Here is a 27,103-nt window from a genome sequence, read left to right as displayed (position 1 = left end):
TTTTGATGTCTCATTTGTGTTACACAACTGTGTATTCAATTCAGCATTTTAAATTGATTTACACTGTTCATGAGGATATTTTATATGATCGATTAAAGTTGTCACATTAGTTAAAGCTGTCATTGGTGAATAAGTTGTTTAAAGATTATCTTAAATCTAGATTAGTATAAAAGGTTGAGTTCAAAATTATGAGTATCCCTTTATTAAAAATGATGCCGTCTTTTCCCCACACAATTCTCTTGTTACAAAATAAAAATCTAATGTTAAATGTTGATCAAATTTCTCCTTTGATAGTTGGCACTACCAAAACTTGCCAAGAGAGGACGCACAACAACAACTGCCATGGCTTCCCCTTTGCCTCTTATCGGTCCTTCTGTGCCAGGCCTGTGCAAATCCAGAGGTGAGTGGTAAACAGCATGTTACATTTTGTTTAACCTCAATGGTTAAAAATTTAGTTGTCCTTATTGTCTTTAATCTTTTTGGTTTGCAGTGACTCTTCCTCTTCTGGGTAAATTCCACCCTCCAGAACCCTGTCATGTTGTCCAGACATTTCGAGGAGGTCCCTCAGTCCTGAGGTATCTATTTCTAGCTCTCAACACTTGCAAGTCTCACCATCAATGTTACATTTGAAATCATCTGAGCTTGTCTCTGAGGTTTAACATCTCTAAATATAGCATAAAGTTTGTTTATCAGTGGTGGTTAGTGTTTGACAGACCCAAATCATTGTAGTGCCATAAATCAGTTTTTAAGTGAATGAAAACAAAGCTGAGGGGTAGACTTATGGTCTTTTCAGTGGCATGCACTGTATAAAGCTGTATGAAGGCTCTAGATTACATCTAATTTTCCACAACTCGTTCTTTCTGTAGTTATTTGTCAACTGAAATGTATTGAATATATATATGTTTCATCAGCGGAACAATCCAAAACACTTGAATGAACAGTACAACCCATTGAAGAGACTCTAAGTCTATCCCTCACAGCCTCGTTGTCATTCCTGTCAAAAATTAAAGATAGAGCTATTGTGAAGAAGGTCCATATCTGTTTAGTATCTCTATCAGCTTCTTCCAGGAAGCCGTGTGCAAGAGCAAAACACTGTATGTGCCAAAACAAAATTAAAAATTAAAATTAAAAATACTATGTTTGCAAAAAAAAAAGAAAACAATCCTATATGTGTGAAAGAAAATAAATAAAAGTGCAACAAAATAAATCTTGTTAAACAGAATGTTATTGTTTTATTTTACTGAACATTTTTAGAGGTTTATATTGTAATTTTTTGTTCACTGTGTTTCTTTACATGTATATGTATATAGCCTACTGTATTTACACAGATGAGCCAAAACATTATGACCACCTCCTGCCTATTATGCTGTTGGTCCTGACCCGCTGAAGCATGGACTCTACAAGACACCTGAAGGGTGTCCTGTGGTATCTGGCACCAAGACATTAGCAGCAGATTGAGTTCTGGTGAATTTGGAGGCCAGGGCAACACCTTGAACTCTTCATCATGTTCCTCAAACCATTTCAGAACAATGTGTGCAGTGTGGCAGGGTGCATTATCCTGATGAAAGAGGCCAATGCCATCAGGGAATACCATTGTCATGAAGGGGTGTACCTAGTCTGTAATCATGTTTAGGTAGGTGGCACGTGTCAAATTGACATCCACATGAATGGCCAGTCCCAGGGTTTCCTAGCAGAACATTGCTCAGTGCATCACACTCTCTCAACTGGCTTGTCATCTTTCCACAGTGCATCCTGGTGCCATCACCTCCCCAGGTAAACGGTGCACACTTACACGGCTGTCCATGTGATGCAAAAGAAAACGGACTCATTGGACCAGGCAACTTTCTTCCACTGTTCCAAGGTCCAGTTCCAACACTCACGTGCCCATTGTAGGCGGTGTTCGATGGTGGACAGGGGACATCGTGGGCACTCTGACCAGTCTAGGGCTGCGTAACCCCATACGCAGCAGGGTGCGATGCACTGTGTGTTGTGACACATTCCTCCTGTAAACATCATTCAAATTTCTGTGACGTGCCACAGTAGACCCTCTGTTGGTTTGGACCAGACAGAATAGCCTTCGTTACCCTCTCACATCGATGAGCCTTGGACGCCCAACACCCTGTCAGATTTTGTGGTTTGTCCCTCCTCAGACCACTGTAGGTACTCACCGCTGCTCACCGAGAGCATCTCATAAGCCTTGCTGTTTCAGTGATGCTCAGACCCAGTCATCTTGCCATATATTTTGGCCCTTGTCAAAGTCACTCATGTCTTTACTCCTGCCCATTTCTCCTGCAATCAACACGTTGACTACGATAACTTTTTGTTAGCTTACCATCTAATCTACTCAGACCTTGACATGTGACCTTGTTAGGAAATGATCAGCATTAATCTCTTCACCTGTGAGTGGTCATAATGTTTTGGTATATGTTTCAGTAACAGCACAACGTACTACAAGAATGAATAATTTCATACTGGTTTCTACAGAGACCTTGCAACTCGAGATGATCTATTTGGCTGTGGTATTTTATACTTATGAATACATCTGAAGCCTTAGCCACAGTTTGTTGCTTGTAGAGGTACTGTAGCAATAACCCCTACTTTGTATCACCTTTCCTCTGATTCTGTCTGGAAGCTTGATTTTTAAGACATAATACTGGGTTAATGAGTAACTAAGTAATGACGAACAGCATTCACTTAATATTCAGACCGACCGACAGACAGACAGACAGACTGACTGACTGACTGACTGACTGACTGATGGATAGATAGATGCACACATTAAAACAACACTAGCATACATTCAGACAATGGTCAACTACATAATTAAGTCAGATTTAAACCAAAATATTGAAATGTGTTCTTAAATTGTCACATTTTTATTGGGGAAATTATCAAGTTGTCCTATGTGTTTTACATTTTATAGCTAAATCTAAACATTTATTACAATATTTGTTAAAAAACTAAACTTTGTTTGCGTGCTACCGTTTACATTTTTGTTATGTAATAAATTGTCTTGTTTCATAATTGTTTTACTTTTTTAATTGGTCTAAAAAGCCAATTATAGCCAATAAATATAAACGAAATACATTTAATGAAAGAAAAAAATACATTGTGCATTATTTTATGGAACATATTTTACTTTGTTATTTGTACGTAGAATATGTTCTCTCATGTGAGAGAACAAACATCCACGTCAGCGTCACTGCGTCACGACATTATTCATCCTCCACGCTGCTTCAAGCCTCCTCTCTCTAATCTCTGTACTCTGTTAACACGGTTTGCCATACTCCTCCTCTTTCCCAATCCCTCCTTCCCTGCAGCAATCTGTCATCTATCTTTAGCTCTGTAAAACACGAACAGCGGCTTAACATCGCCTGTTTCAGACAGGCAAACACTTACCTTGAGTTGACTCTCTCTCTCATCTTTATTCGGGCCGGTCTGTCTCACTCAATTCGACCTAAACAAATGGGGGAATGACACCCCGAAGCTTTTATCTGCTGGTCTGGACTTGAGAAGCACAGCGAAGGATGTTGTTTTCTCCGAGCTGGTGCGCAAGGCGAGCCCGGGTCTCTCTCCTCCTGCCCGGGGTCTTGATCTGCGTAATCCTCGCTGCGTCCAGTGCGAGTATGCCAGGTAAGAGTGTGTATCTGACATATGGTTGTAACAGCATTTCATTGAAGCTTCTGTGAGCTCAATAAATGCTACTTTTCAATCTGGAATCCTTTATATTTATATATACATCATATTTAAAGTGGTTGAGAATGATTTTTTTCCCCACAGACGGTGAATTTAAACAGAAGTTCTAAGTTTATAGTAATGCATTGCTTTAGTTTTGACTGGTGTTTTGTCTTGTATTACACTTTTGTGGCCGTGATATGTTCATTTTTGGCAATTAGAAGCAACAGGATGTAGGCTGAGTCTAAGTAAACCCTAATCCAGTTGAGCAATTGGATAAGGAACAAACAAGGAGGAATAGAAAAAGAAATGGTATTTCCTTGTGATTTTCCCTACTTATCCAGTGATCCTTACACTCTTATTTAAGAGCTATTAAAATCAATATATGCTTTGTTTTGATGTCATACACTTCTCAGTTACATCTCTTTATGAAAGGAAGAGTTATTATACAGGGCTCTGGGCTAAAAATGCCTCTGAAAGTGACAAAAATGCCTAAGATGTTTAAAGTGGGTGCAAAAATATCCTGTTTTAAGCCTAGTTGTTGGTTTAGAATTCAAAATATATTTTGTTCATATATGTATTTGACCTAATTTTACAGCATGGTTTGTTTGTATATGTTTTTATTTTTCTCCTCAATTTGGAATGCCCAGTTCCCAGTGCGCTCTAGGTTCTCGTGGTGGTGTAGTGACTCAATCCGGGTGGCGCAGGACGAATCTCAGTTGAAGCGCAGAGACAGTCAATCCACGGCTCTTATCACGTGGCTTGTTGAGCAGGTTACCGTGGAGACGTAGCGCATGTGGAGGCTCACGCTATTCTCCGTGGCATCCACGCACAACACTGCACGTGCCCCACCGAGAGCGAGAACCACATTATAGCGACCATGAAGAGATTAACCCAATGTGACTACCCACCCTAGCAACCGGGCCAATTTGGTTGCTTAGGAAGCCTGGCTGGAGTCACTCAGCACACCATGTGTGGTAGTCAGCATCTTTACTTGCCCTTCTGAAGTTGCAAAATGCCCCTGATAATCAATTGCAGGGCTCAAAAAACTGAGAAAATATAATATTAATAATAATAATTTCTTCTACACTGATTTTCTGCACTGATCCAAAGCCAATACCAAATGTTACAACATAAACAATTCATCCTAAGGAGACTGCAATACAAATTGCCATATGATCTTGTTGGAATTATTAGTCCATATGCATTTTTCTCAATTTGTTTGAGGGTTTTTGTGTCAGTCTTTGATACATGATGATACATGTATTACATGGTTCATTGTTGGCTTTGTGATTGTGAACTATGGATTGTGGGATGTAAGTGCTGTAAACATAGATTATCTATACAAGCTTCTCTCTCGGACTCCTGTGGGAATTACTACAGATGGACTCTGGCACAACACAATCTCTCGTTATAGCTTTCTTCTTGGCTTACAAATGCATGCTCAGTATTCCTAATGATATTTTTGTATATATTTATGAAGCAGCTGTCATCAAACAAGTACGATTAAGAAGATTGTAATAGTTAAAATCTAATAGTTTTGTACTTAACTGCATTTTTCATCAGATTTCATACAACAAAGTCAGAAATTATCCAGAGCTAAATGTCAGGCAAAATGCTGAATGCTGAATGTTGATTACCACAAAAAATTATTTCGACCTGTCCGTACTTTTATTTAAAAAGAAGTTACCATGTGGCACTTACAATGGAAGTGAATGGGGCCAATTTTTGGAGGGTTTAAAGGCAGCAATTTAAAGCTTATAATTTTATAAAAGCACTTACATTAATTCTTCTGTTATAACTCTTCTGTTAAAATTGTAATTTTTACAGGCATTTCAAAGGTTTTAGGGTTTTCATTATGGCAACAATGTTGTAAAATTGACACGACGTCAACGTCATTGGAATTTGCGTGTATAGTGTTGAGGACCTCATTTATGAGCTTAAGTCTGAATATGATCGAGGAATCAGACATTGGTCTCTGATCATCAACTGACCATTTACCGCCAAATAGCAGTTTATTTTACTCTTACAATTGGATAGCCCTAACTACTACTTCTATGCTTATCATCAGTGATAATAAATGGTAATAGATGTCATTGAACATCTGTATTTAATTTGAACTGAATTACAATTAAGTTGATTGAAGAAAGTCAAGTTTACATAAAGACAACTTTAATGTCAACTTTGTTTAAACAACTTTCCCCTCTTAAGTTGACACAACTTAAAATTTTAAGGCAGCACTAAAACTTTGTTAAAACAACAATATTTTTTACACTGTTGAGTTTTTTTTTTTAAAGTATTTATACATTGCATAAGCCTATATTACTAGTATTTTGATAAGGTATAAATAGCATATGCACTGTTTCTGGACCTAAAAGATCAGATTTGAGTGCAAGCTTAATCTTTCCTTACTGACATCCAGGCCCGGACTGGCCATCGGGAGCACCGGGACAATTCCCGCTGGCCTGGCGACTAAGTTGGCCTGCTGCCAGCCAGCGGTTTTTTTTAATTATTTTTTTTTATTATTATTATTTTATATTACTACCTTTACCAGTGATCATTTTTGAATTCGTCATTCAATTAAATTATTATTAATATTAATAACAATAATAAAAAAAAAAAAATCATGAATCTGTTAGTCTTGACTGGCAAGGCTACGATTCGACTTTACGCCTCAGACAAACGGTTAAACAGAAAATGCGAGCAGCACCCGTCTAACGTTACATTCGTGGATAAATCAAAACAAATGAGTGCACACAGAAAACTCACAGAAGCAATGTACTGAGGTAAAAATTCTAATTGTTGTTTTTTGTTATTTATAACATATGATTTAGTTTAACATAACACAACTAAGGGAGCTGTTTTGCTGAATATAATCTCGATTGAAAATGTTACATATAACATTTACATATAAATGTTCAATAAACAAGTAGCGTAGTTAATATTTATTAAGTTACTTACATTTTAGACACAAACCATATTAACTGTTTTTGTTCTATTTCACCTACTAAAATAGTTCCAAAGGAAAGCTTCAGCGGTGTTTTGTTACTGAATGATTCAGCGTTTTGAACGAATCTTTTGTATGAATGACTCACTAATTAAGACGGTCACTTGCCGCCACCTATTGGCGGTTTAGTTTAATGTTTAAGTATTGCATTTTTTTTATATTCAAACATTTATTTAAAACATCAACCTCATAACATTATTTATTGCAGTTGTAATTGCAGTGCACAGGACATTATGTGCAGACCCATTTGATATTAGGACTGCTTTACTTCTAGGTTGTTTGTTTATGTTTTTATGTTATGGTCATACTGTGAAATAAATGTAATTTAGGGGGAAAAAAAAACAAGGTTGTCCGTGTTTCTAAATTTTATTTGGGTGCATAGGATGGCCTGGATGGGTGTAGGATTTCCCGGCCTGAAATTGTGTCCCAGTCCGGCCCTGCTGACATGAGTGGTGGAAAGAGTACAGATTTTTTTACTTAAGTAAAAGTACTCCTACTGAAGAAATAATTAACTTGAGTACAAGTAGAAGTACTGAGAAATGAGTATGACTCAAGTAAGAGTAAATAAGTAGTTGCTGAAAAATTACTCAAGTAATTACATTACAAGTTACTTTATTAAAATTATATATAGAATATACGTTTCCATTTTTAGAACACAAAGACATTTTTACTCTTGAAAGAAATTGTCAAACTGCATTGTGTTATTGTTTGACATAGTTAAAACATTGCCTACCTTAAAAACAAGTTAAGTTTGATCGGGGGTTAAACGTGTTCAGACGGTTCCCTCATACCTGAATGAACAGCTCCTTTCCAGAATAGTCAAGTGGTTTTTATTATAAAATGAAATATGCAGAAAATCACAGTATTACAGTTCTTGTATAGTAACAGTCCAGAAAGTCTTGAAGAGGCTAGAGAAGAGAAGACCCTGGCAGTAGTTTATGCAAGCTGCTGTGCTCATGATGTCGTGCCCTGTGGGCTTCCATCGTGCCACGCACAGCGTGTTTTAGTTAAGATTTTCTTCATCCCAAAACTTCAGAAATATATATATATATATATATATATATATATATATATATATATATTTTTATTGTAGTGAAAAATAACTGTAGCGAAGTTGAATACTTCATTTTTAATTAACAAAAGTAAACTGACTGACATGTTGCCCTAAAGTGTACTTGACATGCCCTGAGGCTGACTGGAGGTAGGGATTGTGTTCCACTCTTTGTTTTTCTCTCTTTCGCTCTCTCTTATATCATTTTCCAGAGGTGTTTGCATGTGTTTATGCATGTTTTCCATTGTAAAGTGGATTGTTGATGTTCCCTATTGTGTGACTTCTGAAAAGCGCTTCCACTTTCAGTTTGAACTCCCCTCAGGTGGTTGATTATCTGATCGCCAGAGTAGATTTCTATTTCATTGAGAAAGAAAGACCAGTGGTTAGAGCCGCTAGCAATGCAACAATTTCACAGATGGGGATCAGAGCCTGTTTATGCACAGAAGAACAAAACAACTCGTTTTTTACATTTTGTGAGGAAAATGTTAGTGCTGATTTCCCATGCAGGTTGCCGCCACGTTGTTGTGGGTGTTGCAAGGTGCTTACTGCCCCAGTCAAATCAAAGAGCCCACCTCTAATTTCCCATAAATTGCTTGTCCCTTGATGTGGCCTGGGCTGCTCTTTTAACTGAAGTCTTTGGGATGTTTTTACCAGATTTATCGTCTGACAGGCAAAAAACAAGTCGAATTGTTTCTAACAAAAGTTATATAACGCATCTCTTCTCAACAAGCCACATTATTTTAGGTATTATTCATATTCGTAGCACAAACGGTGTGGAATGAGTTGCACACTGATGTTCAATACTTAGGGTTAGGGGTTTGAAACGAATTACTCAAATTAATTAGGGAGACAAAATCATCTCATTCAATAATTTAGAAAACAAAAACTCAATCTATAAAACTATAAAAGTCAGTTCCCTTTCGATTACGGTTCATTCACATTGCATCAGCTGACGCTATGGGAAATTCCTTCTCCAACAACCTATCGAAGCCCTTGTGCCATAATGGCAATCAGCTGATTGGCAATGGTGTTTGAACCCTGCCCACCCAGGCGCTGTCATTTAAGCCTATATAAGCGAGTGGTCAAACATCATTTCTTCAGAATTTTCTTCTTTGAGACTATAACTACACCTCTCATCTTGAACTGGCTTTCAACTCATCTTCGCCATCGAAAGAAACACATTCAGCAGACAGATTCTCTTTTTGGACGTGAGCAAGACTTGTCGCTTTTACTGCCAGCCTACATAAGTTGACTGAACCGCCCCTGCAAGTGTTCCAGCGAGGAATTTCCTGCGCTCACCGCAGACGAATCACTTCAGCGGAGAGTTGTATTCTTTATTGCCATGCATTTTATATACTGTATATACATTGTTGTTCCTCCATGGAAGATATCCTATATGAGCTGCTTGTGTTTGCTTCTTTTTGAAGATGTCGTTTTGCAACCTTTGCAGAATCAACTCTCATAGAGACAGACATGAGTCCCAGGATGCTCTGCTTGAGGATCGCCCTTGTTCTTAGCAATGATTCAGTCTCCGTCAGAGCGCAAGGTTTTATCACATCCGCGGATCTGATGATGGGGATGATGCCATGTCACTCGCAGCGTCTGATATGGCTGATATGGTTATGTCAGGCTGATGATGTTGCTGTCACTTCTCTCACATGGTCGAGCAGCGTGCACCCGCCATTGATACGAGTTACTCCACGTCATTGCGTGGGTGGTTAGGAGCTCAGCCTTGAGTGGTGAATGAATGATTCCTGCACACCGTCCGCCATCAAGAGTCTGTGGTTCAGAAAGCAGTGTCATTCTTCCCTGAGGTTCATACAAAGCTTACTGAGACCTGACACATGCCCAGATTGGAGGGGCTGCTGTCCTCAGGCACATTTAAAAAAATATTTTTAAAAACATTTTTAAAAAGCTCTTTCTTCCTCCCAAACCAAACTATCTTGGCCTGATAACCATAGGTGATTTGGTATCTGTTGTTAGCTTGTTTGAGCCTATACACTATTAGCACTGTGCACGGATGTGTGACGTGCTCTGAGTGAGAAGCTCCCATCTGATAAGCGGAAGCTATCTGTGCCCGTTATCCGCGCCCACTTGCGCTTTTCACGAGCGCGTGGCACGCCTCTGGGCATCTCAGAAAAAATCAACCCACACTCCACAAACTGCTCCAGTCTTATAAACGGCAGATCCCCTCAACACATGCGCAAAACTCAGCACCCACCCGTGCATTACGCGGTCGCAAGGCACACGTTACAGAGAATTTCTCAGTATGTAAAAAAAACTGTGTGTGGTTCTACATTCTGGTTTGCGACATTGCTTCACTTCAACAGCATTCTGTTCTCCACGTTACAGGTGGACATGCCCATTCTGCACTCCAAGGTAGTAAATCTCCTTACGAGAGATGCACTAGGGGTTGTTCCTTGTGTGGTGCACAGAGAGAATGTCACAGCCATTACTTTCTCATCAAAACCGTGCCCCCCGGCCTTTTTGCATCTGTGACATTTGAATTGAGCCCGGGATCTGTTCATAATGATCACGTACAAAAAATTATCTCTCTTATGTTTGCATGCTCATAAACTATAAAGATGCATACCTTAGTGTACGTGTAAAGCGTTAGTCTCAATTTAGGTAGCTATCATTGGCTGGCCTTTGTAAAATATTCTGTCCAATTGGCAACAGGCACTTCATATATAGACCCTCCTTTCCATCTGGCTGTTGTGAAAGGGGTTTGTATCGCAAATGCAACCGCCTATTGACTGGCCAATTGTTAGATTTTGTCGCAGAAGTCACAAGCACTTCTTATAAGCCTTTCCTTCCCAACTGGCTGTTGTGAAAGGGTTTATCACATTGTGGGCTTTTATTTATTTATTTATTTATATATATATATTATACATATACATATACATACACACATATTTTCCCTATAATTATTTTAACTCCCCATCTGACCTTTTAGGGGTTATCACTCATTTATTCGACTAAGTTGTATTTCTAGTGACATCAACCCCCCAAGCAGGCAGTGTTGCCCTGTGAGTATTTTTATTGGGTGCATCAATTTGCGGGGTTTCATGTTACATCATGTAGTGTGGCATGATGGAACTCATTCCCCATTGCGGCAGCTGAATGTAATGTAATAGAAAGGGAACAGCTCTGTTACACATGAAACCTCAGTTCCCTGAGATGTATGCAATGAGACATTGCATAAAATGGCCGCACTAATGACTCATTTCTTACTGAGAGATACATGCTTCATCTCTCAGTAAGAAAATTCTGAAGAAATGGTTTTTGAGCACCCCTTTATATAGGCTTATTGATGCCGCCTGGGTGGGCCGCCATTGCCAATCAGTGGATTGGCGTTATGTCATAAGGTCTTCAATAGGTTGTTGGAGAAGAAATTTTCCATAGCGTCAGCTGATGCAATGTCTCATTCCCTACATCTCAGGGAACTGAGGGTACATGTGTAACCAAGACGTTTTCCTATTTAGTTTGTTATTTTGCATATATTCATGGGTATATTAGTCAATGTCAATGTTTTCTGGGCCCTGAAACAAAACTTGTTCAGAACCACTGGGTTAATCATTTACCAACGTAGCTGTGTATTTAGTTATGTGTTTTTGAACTTGGCCTATAGTCATACAACTCACTCAGAACATGGAAATATTTTATAATTATACATCAAGTTTGAGGTAACATAAGGCTATGTCCTCTGCCCACTTTTGCTTTCAAAAAGTAATTCATTGATTCTTGCGACAGACCAAGGACTCAATTTTCAAAACTATGTTTTAAGGATTCTTTCACATAATCAAGTGTTAGGGTGGAAATTAGGCTTTTTAGTTTGTGCAATATAGCATTCCAGTCTGGAAATTTGAATCTTAAAATGTCACCTTAACCCTAATTCTCAACGTGTAAAGTAAGAGAGATAAAAGAAAGAAATCCTGTGGTTTCTGAAGGGAGGGACCAATTTCTTTCCATTACGTTGCTGTTCTGGCCACAGCTTGCTTTGTAATGCACTTACATAAGAAGTGTGAGGTGTCTAAGTGTTGCATCCATCTCTTCTGAGGTGATAGAGTGGATTGAGAAAAGGTTAGCTGCGTTGCTGTGGCAACTGTTTGGAATTGGACCTTGCGCTTGGTCTCTCAGGGGAACGTGAGGGTCTCTGCTTATTATGGCCACAATGATGGTTAGCAGACTGCTCATTGAGAGCGGTGGCTTATCTCTGTACCAGAGAGCTGAATAAGGCCACGTACTGCATATAAACCCACAGCGTGAGAATGGAACAGCTGCGGCTAAATATAAAGCTCCCACTTTTTAAGTAGCCTTGGTTCCGAATCTATTTTTCCTTTACACATTTTCAAAGGCATTTAGAAAACTTCAATAAAGAGTTCCAAGCCATAAACTAAACCAGCTAGCTCAAATGAATCATTACAATATTTTATTTGAAGCTAAAAAGTGTTTGAAAATTAGACAAAAGGACAAAGATTGTGTACCATAATTATTTTATTATGGAAATAACTACTCAACTGGGTGTTCATTTGTATATAGTACTCATTTCAGAACGCATTGCAAATTATGTAATAGAAAAAGGACAGTAAAATAAAAAAATAATGACTTTATAATTGGTTTAAGGTATGAAAACAATATATTTTAGGTTTATTGCAAAATATTCATATACATACAAATATTTTAGTAGTTTGAGAGAATAGGAAGACTCGATTTTGTCATTTGCAATGCTTTAAGTGGTGTGTGGACACTCCATTCACGTTTCCAACAGTGGCGACTCTGAGTGGTGGATCTCTCTTAAGGATTATGGGAATGGTATTTAATTCTTCAACTGGACTTAAAAAATGTTTTTACCTGAAATCACACTGACTGGTGCCTTCTACAGAACCATATCATTAACAACCTTGGAGCTCATGGTATTTCTGTCTTGAAAGACTTATTGTTAAAAAATGTATTCCTCTGTGGAGAAACTTTGAAGGATTTTTTACTTTTGGAACCCTACTATTAAGCTTCATTACTCTCTATTCTGCCAAGCAAGGCTTTACTGCTATAGGCTTGCTCAAAGCAGGTTCTACTTGTGTGGTTAAGACGCAACCAAACATGGCATACATGTTTAAATATGCACACTAAAACCCAAACATAGACTTTGGTGTTCAGTAACACTCAACAAACATCCACCCTTAAGTCTTCACACACTAAGTACACACTCCGGTTGCCAACTTTGTTAAGGAAGGTACTTTGAGATCAGCCAGGACTCTTACAGGTTCATTCCATACTGTACAGAATGAAAGAAAAACCAATTAGAGAAACTTGCTGGGCCAGAAGGGCAGTTTTCATTGTGAAGCACTCGATTCTATTGTCTGAATGTGGCTATTGAACGATGTGGCCGTAAATCTGTAAAGTTTGTGTTTAGCGCAGTTGTCACAAAGATTCAACATTCTAAACAAGTTCAGGCTGCATAGAGGGGATTGTTGCATTGTTTCATATTATACCAGATTGTTCTACACCAAGTGAAGTTTCAGCCAATAAATAGTAAGGCAATGCACCCACCCCCTTATGCTCTAGTGTAGCCTACTAAGTTTAAGAAATGTAAACCCAGATGAAATATGTTATCAACAATTGTCCTGTCTGGTGCATTCTCTGTCAGCATTTTTCTTACAAACAAGTACCATTAAACTTTCCCTTGGAACAACTTCACTCACTCAAACTTAACAGGTGCTTCTGCATCACACACTTGGTTGAGAACGCGTGAGACGGAGGCTCCTGGTTTTCACCGTCAGGACTTCATTCAAGGTTTATTTTCATTCATCAAGAGAAATAATGGTCAGAAATAAAACTGCTTTGATTTGCTAAGTTGCTTATAGGTTAAAAATAGTTATTGTTAAGCTGCAATTACCACGTTACTGACGTGATATTTGCAGTGAATTTGTGACATTCATCTTAAGTACTCATTGTCAGTATATCAAACCACTTGTATGTATAATCATAAAACCATGCAGATACAGTGCAGACATTAGAAAATGTTCAGTTTAGACAAGTCTCAGCCCATTTAGATCAGGAAATGAACTTGAGTTACGGATGTAATAAAATGAACATTACTTTTTGGCAGACCGCACTCTGTAAAAACTTTGTTATACATGCACAATGCAGAAATAATACTAGAGACACAATGAAGAGACTGTTCGTTGTCCCCCACTTTTCTCTGTGCATTTGACTGGTTTTTTTTTGTACTTGGCTGGCCACATGCCTGCTGCTGAACTGATGTATTCAAATGATCCTACAACCGACTATCAGTTATTTGCAAATGAAGAGTGGAGCCCTGCCTACTATACTTTCTGTATCTCTCCTACACATATTCATTTAATAATAATAATAATAATAATAATGTAGAAAATCTAACAGATGATTTTTAAGGACACTTCGGAAAACATCAGATTTGGGGGGCGGGTGTACACTCCAAAAAGCAAGTCATTACCCTTACTTTATTGAATTACTTAAGTGAATATCCATCCACAACCTGTAACACAAGTGCCAATCTTCACCACAATGTTACCCCCCAAAACTCAAGCATAACAGACACTCTTTTTAAATACCAATAACAGAACATTAAACATTAACAAATCTCCTCCAATTCTCATCTTGTTCAAATATGCAAAAAATAACACTTCATTTCAATATATGTTCACCCTATCCAGTCCCATGCAAAGCATGCTGGGAAATATAAATCCCCTGCTTCATCAAATCAATGTTACAAAAAATATTCATGTAGTACAAACTCAAATGTATTAAGTAAACTTCCACTTTAAATGTAATTGGACAGAATGTAATGAAATCAAGTTGTGACAATGTTCTAGAATTGTGTTGCTTTTAGTACATTTTAATTAAGTGAACTGAACAACCTTCAAACATACTTTTGTTTTTGTTTTTTGTGATACACTCATCAAACACTTTATTAGGAACACCTGTACACCTACTTATTCATGATATTACCTAATCAGCCAATCGTGGCATTAGTGGAGTGCAAAAAAATCATGCATTACGGGTCAGGAGCTGCAGTTAATGTTCACATTAATCATCAGAATGGGGAAACATTTAATCTCAGACAGTGATTTAGACCGTGGCATGATTGTTGGTACCAGATGGGCTTTTTTGAGTATTTCTGTAACTGCTGATCTCCTGGGATTTTCATGCACAACAGTCACTAGAGTTTTCTCAGAATGGTGCCAAAATCAAAAAATATCCAGTGAGCAGCAGTTCTGCGGACTGAAACATTTTGTGGATGATTGAGGTCAACAGAGAATGGCCAGACAGTTTCGAGCTGACAGAAAGACTACTGTAACTCATATAACCACTCTGTACAATTGTAGTTAGCAGAATGGCATCTCAGAATGCACAACACATTGAAAGCAGATGGGCTACAACAGCAGAAGACCACGTTGGGCGCTTTATTAGGAACATAGTGTTCCATTAGCCAACAGAGTGACTAATAGATTAAAAAATAATGTAATTAATAGAAGTTCTTTTAATAAATAGAAACTACCTTTTTTTTTTTTTTTTATAAATGTGTAGTGCTACCATGGTAATGTGATGGTATCCGATGGTAATACCATGATGAATGATTACCATATTCATGAACCAAGGTATTTACTTAAAGAACTCCAAAGCGCCAAAAAGGGGATTTCCAAAAATCTATGGTGTTACGATGTTACTGTGTCCAAAAAACAAACAATAAAAACAAACGCTGTCGTAATGGGAAGAGTGACACACCTAAAACATATGCTATATACTCATAAACCAGTAACCTGGCACATTCAAGGTTAGGCTGGTTTAAGAGTGTGCGATCATGGATAGACACAATGTTATGTCTATTAATGTCAGAGGACTTCATTCCCTATTCAAATGGACTAAGGTATTAGACTTTTCTTGCAAAGGAAAAATGTTGACATTGCTCTACTACAGGAGACCCACCTTCTGAGACCAGTTAATACATCAAGATTGCAGGACAAGCATTGCCTCAGGAGATGGCACAAAAACTAAAGGTGCCTCTATATTTATGAAATGTATAAAATGTCTTTATATACAGAACATGTTCTGACATGTTGGAAAAAAGTAACTTGTGTATTTATGCCCTAACTATTTTTTATTCATAATTTTTCAAAAAGTAACTAAGGAATTGTTGACACTACAGGACTACCAGTTAATATTTTTTTTTTTTTTATCCTTCATTAGATAAATCGTCCATACTTTAATCACCTAACCAAACAGCTTCCTCCAAAGCTTTAGGGATTTTAAATAAAGACCTGAACTTGGCAGATATTCGGCAAATATAAAATATGTATATTCCCTCTCAACCAGAAAATATTCATATTTTTCAGCTCAGATGAGAAAGGATGCTTTTTCCAGGATGGATTCGATTCTTTCTCCATGCCCTTTTGTTTTGTAAAATCTGGTTGGAGGCTTTGACTGCAGCAAAAAAAAATTGTAATTGTTGTACAACAATAACATTGGTAGCATTGCCTATTGGAAATATTATTCTTGAACTTTCCTCAGCCAGAAGCAACCATGCAACGCCAAAAGCTATAAAGACGTGAAAATATGAAATCATCATGGAGAAAGACTTATGCTGACATGGATACACGATTGGGGTTGAAATGAGTTGGGGGAGACAAGAAAAGTTGAGATATAAGTACCCTTTTTGTTTGATGTTACTTTTTCCAAGGCAATTCCTTGTATTGTGTAATCATTTTATTGCATATTTGAATGTATTGTCACTAGTACAGTCATTATAAAACATTTTCCATACTCTCATGTCCACAAAGATTCTGTAAAATCCAGTCCATTGCTTATCATGGTAACATTCCAATACAATCCAGTTGTAATCACATTAGCGCCCAAGAAAGTAGTGGCTGTTAGCTGGATGGCGTGGTTTCTATAGCAGCAGGAATGACAGCCCATTCTCATAAAGTTAATAAGTAATGAGAGTGGGAAAGAGCCAAATTAATGTAATCTGGAACCTGTTTTAACAGGTTAACATTTAGAGTATCTTGGAGTGTTTTCACAGAATCATTTTTAACATTATAAACGATCTTCAGAAGGTTGTTAGATGAGAATGTGGGAGTATTTGGTTATGCACAAGCCTTCTCTGGTTCTTCTATTGATATTTCAGATCTGTCGTGCTTGATGATGTGCATATAATGTCAGTTTTCTTGAAAGGAATACTGATGGATTTAGCATTTTGTTTAAAAGAATAGTTAGGTGAACTGTCCATTTAATAATACTGAAAATAAGATTTTAGAATGAGAAGTTTGTGTATTTGAAGCCATGGATTTGCAAATCCAATTTAAACAGTCAAAAGAGCTGGCACTTCGCTTTGGGTTTAAGTGAAGCAACAGGAAGTCCACACAATGGGAGTTTCCCCTTATCCTTCCACAATTTCCTGTTCATGGAATCTCTCAACACTACATAAAATATTCCCAATTATTATCCACTTGAAAAGATTTGCACCACATCACTGCTTCGCAACAGATTTTGTAACATTTGTTGCCCCTCATGATTCCTATCCTACCTCACAAAGTAAATTGCCACCTTAAACACCCCGTAACTGTTTCCCTGTTCCAGAGTGCTGTAGTCATGTGCTGATGTAGGCTTCCTTGCTGCTCATGGCTCAGTTAATGATTTGTAAGCCAGCAACAGATGGTTAGAATATTCATTTTTCATCCAGCATTATGATATGCTGATCCGTGTTATGTAATTGTGTGCCATTTTCTTGTTTTGACAAATCTGTTTCCTCGCACTCATGAGGCAGATCTGACCTATTCATGTGTTATGCATTTCAGGGAGCTTGTAAAATCACAAAAGTCACAAATGTCCAGAACAAGGTGTCTACAACCACTTTAATTTCTTATTTCAGAGGCATGAACAACGCACATATTGGCACAGCCGGGTTTAAATGTTTAAACTGGAGTGGTTCTTTCACGTACGCATTCTTTCAGAATCAATGTGTCACTGATGTTAGATAATGTCACAAAAACTAGATTTTTATGTTTTCTGAAGAATGCTGAGAGGTGCTTGCCCATGCAAAACTTTCAGTCGTGATTAAGTTGGAGGTGGTTGCTATGACATTGCTATGCTGTTACTAAGGTGTTCTTAGGTTTTATCATGTTGCTATGTAGTTTCTTGAGAGCTTTTGACTAGTACAATTGCCTTGCTTTTAAAGCTCTACATGTCTCATTTAATTATGCAGATTTGTTGATGTCATCTGTCAGATTTTACTTTGATCAGAGTTGTCATGTATGTTTTAATGTGCAGATCAAAGCATCTACAGCAACGAACGTTCCAGACACATAGTTCCATGAACTGAATGTGAAACCACAGGGGATTAATAGGAATGGTAATAGAGGTCAAGTGACCTGCAAGAAATGGGGTTTTATAGCCAAGTTATTAATAATCTGGTCTGGTAAAGGGTTGCAGGTTCAAATCTCACTATGCATGATCCATGAACTATCGCTATTATGCCCTCTAGCAAGGCACTTAACCTCAAGCTATTCCAAGAGATTGAAAAACTTTGGATAAAAGCATCAGCTAAATGCAAAATATGCAAGTAGTTCATGTATTTCAACTGGTGGAACATGGTTCTAAAACTAGAGAAGGTGATTGGTTAGATTACCAGGGAATGCGCCAATTGCTCCAAGCTATTAATTGAATATGACTTTTGATGAAGCATTTGCCAAAAACATAAAAGTTCAATGTAGAGAAACCGGTAAAAGCTAATGTTCTCCTGGCGAACATTAGAAGCAAACGTGGTGCCCGTTGCATCCACGTTTGCATCCTCCTGATTTGCAAACGCAGCTTGAGATTGTGGACTGTTGTGTAAATTAATGTTCATGACCGGCTGGAGGTGGGCGGCCCAGTTGGATGTTTAGAGGAACATGTATCTCTCACATAATACATACACACACACATGCTCACACTTCATGAGTCAGTTAATCTCAGTTCTCATAACTTGTCCAGATTTAAAAGCAATCTGGTAGCATTTAATGAATACTAATGAAGGGATGGAGGTGTATGACTAGTAATAAGCAGATATCAATTGATATTGGGCAGTGTGACAGGGTGTAGGGCCGGGTCGTGATTCTACACACACGGGCCCTTATCAGGCAAGATTGTTTACGTCCGTTGTGTGTGTGTGTTTTTGTCTTTTGTTTATGTTATTCATTAAAATATTATTTAAATTGCCAAGACAGTTCTCGCCTCCTCCTTTCCATTGAACTGCGTTACACTGGTGCCGAAATCCGGGAAGGAGGAGGGATGTCTGTCGCGGAGTCCTCAACACTGCTGTCCACCCGGGGGAGGGAGTAGCCCGACCGCGGTGAACGGCCGCCGTCCGCGAGTCAAGTGGAGACTGGACTCCCCGACCACCTGGAGCGGAGGAGTGTCCCCAGGAGTCGTCGTGAACACGGAGGGGCGTTCTTTCCGCCGGGGGTCGTGGGTCTGACTCCGGTCCACCCGGGGAGGAGCGGCTGTCGTCCGCCTTATAAGGGAGGAGGAGTGATCGAGGACCATGCGACAGTGTATCAGAGAACCGGCGAGTACTTTTTTTTTTTCCCCATCTCTCTCTCTCTCTCTCTCTCACTGCCGCACCGCATTGGCCTTTTCCCTCTCGTTTAAATTTGACAGTGTTTTTTGGGGGGTACTACACTGTTACAGGAAGTACCCCCCTATTTATTTATTCCTGGTCCCCTCCCTTGTCCAGGTAGACAGGGATGACCTGCCGGCAGAAGGCACGCCCCTCCCCGGTCGTGATTCTACATGTCCGTCATGTGTGTGTTGTTGTCTTTTGTTTAAGTTTATAATTAAAATATTATTTATATTGCCAAGCCGGTTCTCGCCTCTTCCTTTCCATTGAACTACGTTACAGGCAGCAATTATTATTTAGTGAACATGAAATGCAGCATATTATATTGTCGTGTGTCTTAGTTAAACTATAAATTCATTTTCTAACCTTGGAGTTTGCATTGTCAGAACACTTTTACTGGTTCAATACTGCTCTTTTAGAAAGTATTGTTGCCTGGAAACATGTCGCCCTTGGTGAGATGTGAATAACAAAGATGTGACACTTAAAAGCAAAGAAAAGGCATCAATTTTAAAATATGTTCTTATTACACAACAGATCCGAATCCAATTGTGTGCATCTGTAGTAGAACAAAGTACACAAGTTTGTCTTATACTGTTTACACAGTCCCAGTGGCATATAATAAAAAGGTCTTTATGATGAATTTCTTTACATTTCTTTGTTATTTTAAAAGCGAGGTGGACATGTCTCCCTTTGTTATAATGGTTCCTATGCCCCTGATTAGAAGGGATTGTCTAAGGACGTATAAATGTACAGTACACCTGCATCAGACGAATGCTTTTTGATCTTCTTACTTTGGTTTCATTGCATCATAAACAGAATGTTTTCAGTTCACTGTAGCACGTTTAATGTAGTTTGAAACTTAGAAAAACGGGTCTTGAGATCCCTGCATTCGGATTTGCACACCATCAAGCTATTTTTGAACGCAAGAACGTGTTCTCATCTTTTGCTGACTGCTGTCGGCAATTGTGCTGGTTTGTTCCCTGTATAAGCTACGTGATGCCTATAAACCATTTTAAAGACCGTTCATTGGTGACGTCAAGTGACGAATATTCCATGAACATTTCCTGCTTGTCAAAACAGACCATTTAGCAGAGACCGGCCAATTCTATTCAAATTAATGGAAGAAATTGGAACTGTCAACAAAAAAATTTCAGCCTCATCACCACTGCCTTTAAACACAGAGCACCTCTCCTCGGGAGTCTGGTCTCTACCTACTGGCATCTTCAGGGTTCCAGGAATGGGGCGTGAGGGCCTATTGCGAGTTAGATGCATCACCGGACCCGCAGCCCCAGGTGCAAGTTAGATGCAATGCCGGGGATTGGAGCACGTACCGCAGTCGGGCCACTCGAGTGAAGCCGGCACCACACGTGCCTCAGACCAGTACAATTTTACTGTTTATTTGAAATAATGTTCTTTTATCGTAATCTTGACCAACCGATTTCTCTATTCAAGTAATGGAATCTGTACTGCCATGACGCTTGTTTACATAGAAAACAAGCATTTAATCTGTCTAATCTAAACTGTCCAAGTGCATTCCAAAAATGATCGCTGAGTGGACTGACTTCCCTTGAAAAAGACTTTGTTGAAAGGATCCAGAAATACATTTGCGTTCTTATTAATTTGTTGGTCTATACAGCGAGACATTTACTGCCCCCTAGAGAAAGAAAGTGGTACTTCAAGCTTGAATTGTTCAGATGGTAGAAATATTCCTTATTACGTTCAGGGGACTTGAATAATTGCATACATTTGTGTTTTTCTTTATTTATATATATATATATATATATATATATATATATATATATATATATATATATATATATATATATATATATATATATAAATTAATCACACTGAATTAATGTGTTCTTTTTTTAAATAATTTCAAAATAATTTTTTGTGGTAATAAACTTTAAGCCAGAAATGCTGTTAGTTGAGCTTAACATATTAAACCTGAACCATTCCCCATCGTTGTATATCTCACACCTGAATGCCCCCCACCACCCCCTGTAGTTTGTGTCCTGATCTGGCTTCATTCACAATGAATTACCTGGTATGATCCATAAGCGCTGTCACAGCACACGCACAAACATGCTGCTGACCCAATTTCCTTCTCTACCCTCCACTGAGAGCCGAGCTCCCCCACTGAGAGAATTAGAATGAAAATTGAGGGATTTACAAAAGATGCTGAGAGAACTACATAGGAGAAAATTAAATATAAGAGAGATACACATAGTGATTATGAATATGGACTCAATGGCATGATCAAACCCAGATGAACCCCAAATTGCAGATATTTTTTAATAATGATCCACTGATTTACTCAAGCAACTGAGAGTCATTCATGGAAATGAGGCACATTGAATTGTTCAGCACTGATGTCATTAGGTAATTCAATCATCATTTCTTGAAAAAGAAGGATATCTTTGGGCTTCAAGGAATGTTCAATGCAGGTTTAGCTCTATTGACCGTATCTATGACGTGTTTTTTACATCATGGTCCCTTCTGGTATCCTTGCATGTATTGTGCGAATGTTACGTATTTACCGGCTTTAATTTGTCATGACTCATGACAGTAGTTAAAACATACAATGAAACTATAGGTTATATATATTTATTTAGATAGGTTAGTAAGTGATTTTTATTACTTTATCATGTTAACATGCATCATTTTTGGATTTGTGGCTATATCTCTAAAATAGTTTGTGTTTTAACATTTATTCCAGGGCATTGCCTTTCCCCATAGGCTTTTATTGTAAGTGCATTACTGTGAACATGATTTATTTATTTATTTATATATATATTTTTACTACAGTGTTCTGTGGTGTTCGACAGCATGTCAAGAAGTCACAGAGCTTAACTTGTATTCAACCAGCACGTTGCTTAAATTTTGAAGAGGCATTTTAGATATGTTGTAAATTATATTACTTTTTTCTGTACATTTGATACTAAGAACAGTGTGATCTAATAAGAAATATATGACTGTGGCATGGCAACATTTTTGCAAAATGATATTACATGGTTCATTACACATATTGAGGCATTTCTGAGGCAAAATATGTTTTTACTTGCTATATATATATATATACTTAAACCTAACCCTAACCAATGGTGTCATAAAAGGCAAATGTGAAATGAAAAATGCAACCATGTAATTTTGTTGTGCTTTGATGGCATTTTTGACTCCTGCATCCCAAGTGCAAAGATATGTCAGTTGAGCTTGTTGTAGCACCTCTAGTGTTCATTTTAACAGGGAACTGCCATGATACCTACAATGAGCCATGTAAAAATTATGTTGCAAAAATGTAGGTTGAGACCAGGTTGACCAAGACATTTTTTTTTGTTGTTGTTTTCTCCTTAATGTGTAGTTTGCATCTGCATCATAATTCTAAAAAAATAAACATTATTATAAATGTCCAAAAGCACACACTGATAGTCTATACCTGCAGAAACAACAACACCAATAACACAACCATCATGGGTAAGTGAATGCAGGTGGGGCTTCAGTGGAAATGATGCATTTTAATAACACTTTTAGGAACAACATTTCCTTCAGCAGCCATTAACACCTGGTGAACTAATGCATAATGATTTAAAGGCACATCAACATTCAAACACATTGTTCCTAACGTGTAATTACATGTGACAATTTATGCTTTAAGGATGGTTAGATGCAGTCATGTAGATACATTTTTACATTCTCTGAAGAAAATGTGAGTGCAGCTCGCAGTGCAGAACTCACCACTATGACACTAAAGTGTTGTCGATGGTTGCTATGTTGTAGCTAAGGTGTTTTTTTAGTATTTTTAGTGCTTTGCTATATGGTTGCGAAGGTGTTCTGGATTGTTGCCAGGTGCTTGTTCACAGGCACTAGTGGGTTTTATTCATCCACCCGGTGAAAATCGTAAGTCTGCATGGAAACTAAGTAGCACATCTCTTTAACAACCAAATGGTGAGGGACAAGTTGTGCAACAAAGTTTAATACTTCAGGGTGAGACATATTCACGTACCTGAAATTAGATGCTTCTAGCCATGCAAGATCGATTTTGTGCGTTGTTGCAGTTCAGACTGTGTCAAACCGCATTTGCTTTCTCAACATCGCCACAAGGGGCGCTAAAGCCTACATTAATGTGAACTGACCGCATCTACGGTGAGTTTTCTCTTTCATGTCAACCATTATCAAGGTGAAGCAACTGTTTGACGAGAATATTGCCAAGCGAGTTAAAGTCGATATATTTATAGCATCTTACCTGAATAATAGCATATGCAGTGTAATGGGACTTACTTTTGAAGGTAACACTATCGCCCCTTGAGCACTGAGGTTGTTACTGCCACAGTAACACGAGAACTCGCCTTCAACCGACCTCGCGTTGGCAACGCATTGGTTAAGTCCTCGTGTCTGTGTACGTTTACTTGTATGAACAGTGTTTCAGGTTGGAGGTTTGAATCCCTCGTATACTGATAGATGCTTTCTAAAGTTTTTGAGTATATCTTCAAATCCTGCTCTCTCTTTTATTCTTTTAACAGTTTCATTTCTTTTTTTCCCCTAGTAAACAAGTGCCCCAACCACATAGACTGTGCTCGAATGGGGCGGCACTTCTGCAAGCCTGGCTCCTCCCAATGTGGCCCTTGCCTCTCCCCATTGGAGGAAGATGAAGTGGGACATTGTGTTGCCCATAGGAGACACCATCCCCAACACCACCTCCACGGTATGAAGACTTTTTATGCCCACTTTATCAAGTTCAACAAAAGACCCACACACAGATGCTCCTGAAACCAAAACTCAGATTCACAGATGATACCCACACAATCACGTTGATGCCATGGCATTGTATAAATAAGCATTATGAGTGATAATCGGTCTGGGTGCAGTGTCACATTTTATTTCGCATCTATTGTCTGGCTTGGCGCTGTGCTTTGGTTCTCGTGCATCGGCATACTGTGAGTCAGGCGAAACGTGGCTGTTTTTGTAGGCAATGCTGTGCGTTCATTAACAGTGCTCTGTCTGGACTTCTGCCAGTAACTAATGCCATCATGAAAGAGGACATGATACTGATGGCGATGGCCTAGACGTAAATCCTTCGGTCAGCTGGCTCTTTCTTCTGCACTCATCTGTCTCTCTCCCCTCATGTGGAAAAGGCACATGACTGAATTTAATCAGTTGGAGTGTAAGCATGCTCGTGTCTGTTTGTTTATGCATCCTTGGGTTTAATTTAATTCCATGTGAGCACTGCCCTAGCAATAGGAATCAATCTTGTCTAATCCATTGCAATAGTGCTATATTGTTTTTTTTGTTTTGTTTCAAAGCCACATTGTTGTGGCTATTAAAGGGATAGTTCACCCAAAAATTTAAATTGTCATCATTTACTCACTCTCTTGTTGTTTGAAATCAATATGACTTTCTTCTGTGGAAAACAAAAGGAGACGTTATGCAGAATGACAGCCTCAGTCACCATTTACTTTCATTGCGACTTTTTTTGTCATACCAGAAAGTGAATGATGACTGAGGCTGTCATTCTGCCTTAAATCTCGGTTTTCCACAGATGGAATTAAGTCATATGAGGGTGAGTAAACTGAGTGGTTTTCATTTTTGGGGGAACTGTCCCTTTAAAAAAGCAATTCAGTTTTGTTCCTGCCCTGCCAATATTTTTTTCTGACACCTTGATGGCTAATTTAAACTGATCATTTAGATTTTTATTTATATATTTTATTAAACATCCCCCCACACACACACACACACTAAAGACCCAGTGGTATGCAATCAGTCTTCAGTCAGGCTGGACTGAACACACTTTTACAGGTCCCCTTTCAGTTCCATTAACCCCCTCAAAATGTACAGATGGTTTGAACCCCACCCCCCCTCCACACACACACACAAATGCAGCAAATAATTTCTTATTTTTAAAATTTTCAATAATAGCTGGAAAAATGTACAATTATGATGTTACTCCATGACCGCTATAAATTCATCCGCACATTTTTTGCTTAAAATGATGCCATACTTTTTGATATGTTTTATCATTTTCAACCCATACTAACTGATCCCACCAAGACTGTCACAAATCATTTTCTTAGGTTCGACAAAACCTCATCTATGTTATTATCCTTTATTTTACCAGGATAGTCCCATTGAGATAAAAATCTCTTCTTCCAGGGAGTCCTGGCCAAAATGGCAGCACAAAAAGTTTCACATATACAATACAAACAAAAAATCGTACATAGAATGTAACCCAGCACTCATAAAATGGCAACAAAAGTTACTTTACAAAACATGCACACGTTTCCTTTAAATTGGTCAATAAAAGATTTTTAAAACCGTTTAAAGAGGGGAGAGTTTGTATCATTATTATACTCTGCAGCTCATTCCATAACCAGGGGCATAGGAAGAAAAGGCAGTTTTACCAAGCTCTGAACGTACTCTAGGAACCTTTAAAAGCAGTTTTGCACTAGATCTAGTGCTATAATTACAAATACAATAAGATAATAGACGACAGATATAAATTGGTAATTTGCCTAACAATGCCTTAGCAATAAACATCAACATGTGTATTTTTCTCCTTTGAAACAAAGAAGTCCAACCCACCAATTCATATAAAGTACAATGATGAGTGCGTGAGGAGGCACTCGTCACAAAGCGTAAGGCAGCATGGTAAACACAATCCAATCTTTTTAGCGACGATGAACCTGCATGCATATAAATCACATCACCGTAATCCAATACTGATAGGAAACAGCTTTGAATAATTCTCTTTCTTGCTTCAAAAGGAAAACATTACTATGTACTACGTAACACGTAACATAGTTACTACGTAACTATGTTAGCCAGATAGATAGCTTTACCTAAGAAAGTCAATATTGGAAATGTTAGGCAGAATGTTAGCCTCAAGGCCCGGTTATAGATGGCTTACGCATGTCTGTAAATTGCACATAATCAGTGTACTTTTTTAGATTCTGTCTATTTTGATGTGTCTTTGCAGTGTTTTCTGATATCAGCACTCGATTATGTCAAAATCAGATGAAAAATTATAAATTCACGGTCCGATGCACTTGGCAAATTTACCACTAGGTGGCAGCATAATCACTTCCAAATGTCATGCTAACTGACATGTATTGGTCCTAAATAACACTGCTCTTTATTGGTACAAATATTTCATACACATAAACCAGTCATATGACAAACACTTTTTCCAAAGATACAATGAGTAAAATGCCCCATATTAATGCCAGAATGTTAGTTTTCCTGCGTTCCGTAACAGATCGTGCCTGGTCGATCACGTTGCCTTTCAAAGTATATTCCAGTGATTCCCACAGTATTTTGTGAGACTATGGGGGGGTGGACCTCCGATCCTCTAGGGGGGTTCGGGGGCATGCGCTCCCGAAAGAAAATGTTGTACATTTTGAAGTTAAAGTGAAATACTTCCATCTGGTGCACTTTGAGAGCAATATTTTTGAGAGGCAACTTTGAAATTAATTAAACTGAGAAAAAGTGTAAAAAGTCTGGTCAATTAATGGGAAGCATTCGATGCATGTGCACTACAACTGCTTTGTGATATTCTTTAAGTACAGTCAACGTCTGGCACATGTGCCGACAAAGTACATAGATGAGGAATGTTCCCATGTCGAGAATCTGGGCTGCAGGCAGACAGTCCGCACAGACTGTACTGAGGACGAATTTTGCATCACACATACTGTGCATGTTACGATCAGAAACGCAGACAATCTAAGTATACTTTGGCCTT

General features: G+C 38.4%; 1 protein-coding gene across 1 annotated transcript in view; it reads left to right on the top strand.

The window, feature by feature from the left end:
- The first annotated feature begins 3,257 nt into the window (after positions 1-3,257).
- Positions 3,258-27,103, top strand: part of LOC127627726 (neural proliferation differentiation and control protein 1-like) — a 42,212-nt gene continuing 18,366 nt past the window's right edge. The window contains exons 1-2 of the mRNA XM_052104242.1: positions 3,258-3,633; positions 23,915-24,073. Coding sequence (XP_051960202.1) covers positions 3,528-3,633; positions 23,915-24,073 — 265 coding nt within the window. The 5' untranslated portion in view covers positions 3,258-3,527. The remainder of the gene's footprint in view (positions 3,634-23,914; positions 24,074-27,103) is intronic.

Source organism: Xyrauchen texanus, chromosome 34 (assembly GCF_025860055.1).
Source record: "Xyrauchen texanus isolate HMW12.3.18 chromosome 34, RBS_HiC_50CHRs, whole genome shotgun sequence".
NCBI lineage: Eukaryota > Metazoa > Chordata > Actinopteri > Cypriniformes > Catostomidae > Xyrauchen > Xyrauchen texanus.
The sequence above is the reverse complement of the archived record's forward strand: the minus strand, read 5'-3'. Positions and strand labels throughout refer to the sequence as shown.